The 5075-nt window shown below is 36.4% G+C and overlaps 1 protein-coding gene across 1 annotated transcript; it reads left to right on the forward strand.

The window, feature by feature from the left end:
* The first annotated feature begins 512 nt into the window (after positions 1-512).
* On the forward strand, positions 513-4329 carry LOC113347742 (U-box domain-containing protein 34-like). Its single transcript, XM_026591410.1, has 9 exons — positions 513-946; positions 1177-1298; positions 1392-1504; positions 1623-1744; positions 1840-2138; positions 2259-2360; positions 2536-2970; positions 3103-3846; positions 3924-4329. The coding sequence occupies exons 1-9, from the start codon at positions 685-687 to the stop codon at positions 4110-4112; spliced, it is 2388 nt and encodes a 795-aa protein (XP_026447195.1). The 5' UTR covers positions 513-684; the 3' UTR covers positions 4113-4329.
* The last annotated feature ends 746 nt before the right edge of the window (positions 4330-5075 follow it).

Here is a 5075-nt window from a genome sequence, read left to right on the forward strand (position 1 = left end):
CAATTGAAGAGGCGAAAAATATTCCTCAAAATCTTCCACATGCTCGAGTACAATATATCAACAGGAAACAAAACATAGCAGCAGACTCAATGACAAAATAAGCAAGAATTCAGAAACTTCATCATATATCAACTCATTTAGACCAAATAGTCCAAAAATCTAGTACCGTATGTAAAAAGTTTCGTAAGCAAGGAATTCCTTAATATTTCTTGATTAATTAAGGAATTTTAGTATCTTATGCACTACATTGTTTGATTAATATTTTTCTAACCTTTTTCATAGAAAAAAGTTCGAATCTATTTGAAAAAGGAAAAAGAAAAGGAGAAAAAAGGGAACAAATTGACATGTCGGATCAGCTTCAGACACCGGGGAAAAACGAACGTTGTCCCGACACCTATTTCCGGCGGCCGTCACTTGCTCATCGAGTCTGGTAGGGCCCATACGTGAATCACGTGATACATCTTACGTTAAATTCAAGAAGTCAACTAAAAAGCGATCCATTTCACGCCAACTTCAACTTCAAACCAAAAATCTCCGTCTCTTCTAAGGAAAATTTCTTCCTTCAAAAAAAAATCTCGTTCTTCGATTTTTCCACCACAAAAATTTAAAATCAGACTAAAATTAGGGTTCTCAGATAGAAACCAGAGATACTCAGTTCAAATCAAGAATCACTGAATTGAAAAAATGGGTACTAATAGTATCAGAACAAATGATGATGATGATGATGATGAATATGGTGATGATTCTTCATCAATTGCTTCCTCCAATTTTAAACCTTCTTCTTCTTCCATATCTAGTACTGGAGCTATTGTTTCTGTAGCTGTTAAAAGAAACAGCAAGAGTACCAAAAGAGCTGTTCGTTGGGCAATCAATAATCTCATGCTTCATTGTTATCAGTTTCTTCTTGTTTATGTCATGCCTTCCATTACTTTCATCCCAACTCCTTGTAAGTATCTCCCAAAGCCATAGGGTATGCTATTATGCCATTTAAATTATTTCATTTTTGTTGGTGTGGAGATTCAAACTGCTGACCTTATCAGACTCAGCCCCAAGCCAATTTGAGCAATCTGAGGAATTCCCAGAATCCCAATTGAATATGTGTATGTATTCCTTGTCTATGGTTTATCATGGTGTTTAAATTTGTTTTCTTGTTGTTTATGTTCTTGGTTTTTTAAGCGGGGAAACGTATACCTATTGTTGAAGTGGATGCGAATTTGGTTGAAACATATAGGAAGGATATGAAATCAAAATGTGAAGAATTCTTTCTACCGTATAAGACAATGAGCAAACCAAGAAAGGTTTGTTCATTTTCTGCTATTTTGAGAGACTAGAGTGACTTTGGTGTAGTTTGATAAAGTAGGAGTAACTAATTGTCTTTTGAAATTGTGTAGATGGATACATTGGTTTTGGAGGATGATAATCCTGCGTACGCGTTACTGAGACATATATCTGAATCAGGTTGCAACATTTTGGTGTTGGGGTCTTCGTCAAACTATTTTACAAGGTATTGATGATAACTTTCATTGATGGGGGACTTTTGTTTTCTCATGGTGATGTTAACTTTATTGAGCATGACAGTTCAAGTGTGTTGTTTGTGTTTGTGTTTTCGCGCATACTTGTAGGAAACTCAAGAGTCAGGGTGTACCATCAACACTTATGCAATTTGTTACAAAGACGTGCAATATCTATGTTGTATCAAGAAACAAACTCATTACAAAGTTAGCGGATAGTTCCTCAATTGCTGGTACTGCTTTAGAAGATTTTGTTCTGTAATGATTGTGTTTAAAGTCTTTACTTGTTGTGTGTATGATTTATGATTGCCATTCTTTTTCTCTGTAGAGACAAGTGCTAGAAATAGTATGCAGACAATAACAGAAGGTACAGAATGTTCCAGTACCAGTGGTGACCAAACGTATGGTTTTCATTCTCGTACAGTGTCGGAGGTTGATAGTATCTCTGAAGCCTCGTCAGATATGTCTAGTCAAGGATGGCCAAATGGGTACTCTTATGCCAGTTCGAGTGTTGGATTTCATCAGGGAAGGAACCATCAGAGGTTTCAGAATTTTAGTAGTAAGGAACTAGAATCTCCCATGGCTGGAAATTTTGATTTCTTGGCTTCTTATAAGGATGCTAATCAGGTGTGTAATTTGGAGTTGACTCTATAGCTTTATTTATTTTCTTTGTAATATTCATTTTAATGGATGAAACAAATGATTTAGAGATCAAAAATCTTAATGGAGTGAATGCTTTTGGTGCAGAATAAGCTTCAAGCTGAATTAGAAGGACTTCAATCAGAACTACGGACTACTCTTGACATGTATAGTCGAGCTTGTGAAGATCTGATTCATGTGCAGAAGAAGGTGAGTGGGTGCTGATCAAAGCGTATGTAACTTTGGTGATCACTATCCAGTACTTGGGCCAAATAATGCCATGAATACAATTAGAATTCTTAAATATGTTTTGTCAATTTGTTGGTTTTATGCTCTATCCAGCTGGTTATGGTCTTACTTATGTTAGGCTGGCCTGACTTTATAGGTCCAGGAACTGTCTTCTGAATGTGCTCAAGAGGCGAGGGAACTGCGTGCTGCCATGGAAAGAGAAGAATTGTGGAGACAAACTGCTATAGAGGAGAATTCCAAGCATTTGGAAACCGTGAAAGAACTTGAGACGGCAAAAGAACTACTTGCAAAGGAGGTTTATGAGAGACAAAGAGCCGAATTGAACATCATGACCAACTCCTCAGAAAGACAGGAGTTAATTGATGCTCTCCTTTTGGGGGACAAAAGATATAAACGGTATAGTAGGGATGAAATTGAGGCTGCAACTGACTTTTTCTCGGAAGCCAAAAAGATAGGTGAAGGAGGATATGGGAAAGTGTACAAATGCAGCCTCGGCCATACACCAGTAGCTATCAAGGTTCTTCAACCTGATGAATCTAACAAGACCAAAAAAGAAGAGTTCTTGATGGAGGTTAGTACAAAATATGGACTTGTTTATGTCCCAAAATACTTTTTCTTGCTAGGGGGTTTACCATGTTGTTCATGGCTTTGTTAGATTGCCTATAGAGTTGTGAGTTTCCAACTTTTTATTTTAAACATGCAGGTTGAAATTCTTAGCCAACTACGCCATCCTAACTTGGTTTTACTACTTGGAGCCTGTCCTGATATTGGTTGTCTTGTTTATGAATACATGGAAAATGGAAGTCTAGATGAACGCCTGTTCTGCGAAGAAGGAACTCCACCTCTTCCTTGGTTTATTCGGTTCCGAATTGCTTATGAAGTAGCTTGTGGTCTGTCATTTCTTCACCATTCAGTGCCAGAACCAATTATTCATCGGGATTTAAAACCAGGGAATATATTGTTAGACAGAAACTATATGAGCAAAATTGCAGATGTTGGGCTGGCTAAATTTGTATCCGTTGTAGTTCCTGACAATGTTACAGAGTATAGAAACTCTAGTCTTGCAGGTACGCTGAGTTACATGGATCCTGAATACTATAGAACTGGTACACTCCGACCCAAATCCGATGTATATTCTTTGGGAGTGATTGTAATGCAGCTTTTGACTGGTCGACATCCAAATGGTTTGTTTGCGGCTGTTGAAAATTCGATTAAAAGTGGTTCCTTTCATGAAGTTTTAGACAAGTCAATTTCAGATTGGCCACTTGCTGAGGCCGAGGAATTAGCTTGCATTGCGTTAAGATGTTGCAAGCTTAGATGCAGAGATAGACCTGATCTTGAATCTTCAGTTTTGCCAGTGCTCGAAAAGCTTTCAAATCTGGCCACCATTCAGCTAAAGAAGGGCAATATCAATACTCCAAATTACTTCTTCTGCCCTATTCTTCAGGTGACTGACGTAAACACCACTTATGTAAATGTTTCTCTCTTCCTTGTTGTAGCATGTTCACTGTTTTGGTACTGCAGGAGATAATGGAAAATCCATATATTGCCGCTGATGGTTTTACATATGAGCACACTGCCATCAGAGCATATCTTGAGAAACAGAAGGCATCTCCAGTGACAGGGCTTATGCTTCAACACTCAAGGCTTATCCCAAATCGTACACTACGCTCTGCCATACAAGAATGGAGGTTACATAATTCAAGTTATTGAACAACGGTCGATGCATGTAAAAGATGGAAGAAAACTGTACATTTTTTAATCAATTCTCCCACAGTCTAGGTATACTGTATAAGTTTTTTACTGTTCTCTGCTGCTCATTACAACAATATACATTTTGATAGTTTGTGATGTATTATAAACATTATGGATGTAAACATTGTATAAAATCTTCGGAAAATTAAACGACCAAGGTGTTTTTCTTTCGAGACTCAATAAATTCGTCTAAATTCGACTCATCTGAATCTGAATCATCAAGTCTGATTCTAATATATTACTCCCTTCGTTCCAAATTAATTGAGCTAGTTGTAGTTTGCACAATTCTTAAGACAAGGAGGAAAATGGGGTATATTTAAGTATTTTTTACAATTATATCCTTATGAATAATAACTAGTAAATCTTAGAAATGATTTATCTCTTAAACTATATCACGGTTTTTCGTAAACTTTATACGGTTGAAAAATATCTTAAAACATTTACGTAACGACTATAAACATGACTATCAAATTATTGGGCCGACCGAGCGAAGCGAGGGAGGACCTTTATATGGCCATTTTTTGGTAGTGATCAATTGATATAAAAAGATTGGATTTCTTTTTGGTAATGTGCACCTGAAAATCCAAAAATGTCCCTCCATTTTGGTCCAATTACAATAACTTTTTATGTATCTTATTTTTTTAGGGGTTTATTTAGAAAGCAAACTTTAATATAACATATCTAAAAATCCGTGCCTTAGAATTTTACAAATTTTATCTCGTTGGAAAGGTCATAAAAAAAATCTGCGCAAGGAGTGCAAACAACAATATCAAATTTAGAGTTTTTACGAAAAATTCGGAGGTATATCCATTACGCAAACCATCACAAAGGATACATAATACTTTATGTAGCCATATTTTGGTTTATGCATCAACTAATTTTCCGTTGCAACTAATAAAACGTATGTACATGCTTAAAGAA

This window comes from Papaver somniferum, chromosome 2 (assembly GCF_003573695.1).
Source record: "Papaver somniferum cultivar HN1 chromosome 2, ASM357369v1, whole genome shotgun sequence".
NCBI classification, from domain to species: domain Eukaryota; kingdom Viridiplantae; phylum Streptophyta; class Magnoliopsida; order Ranunculales; family Papaveraceae; genus Papaver; species Papaver somniferum.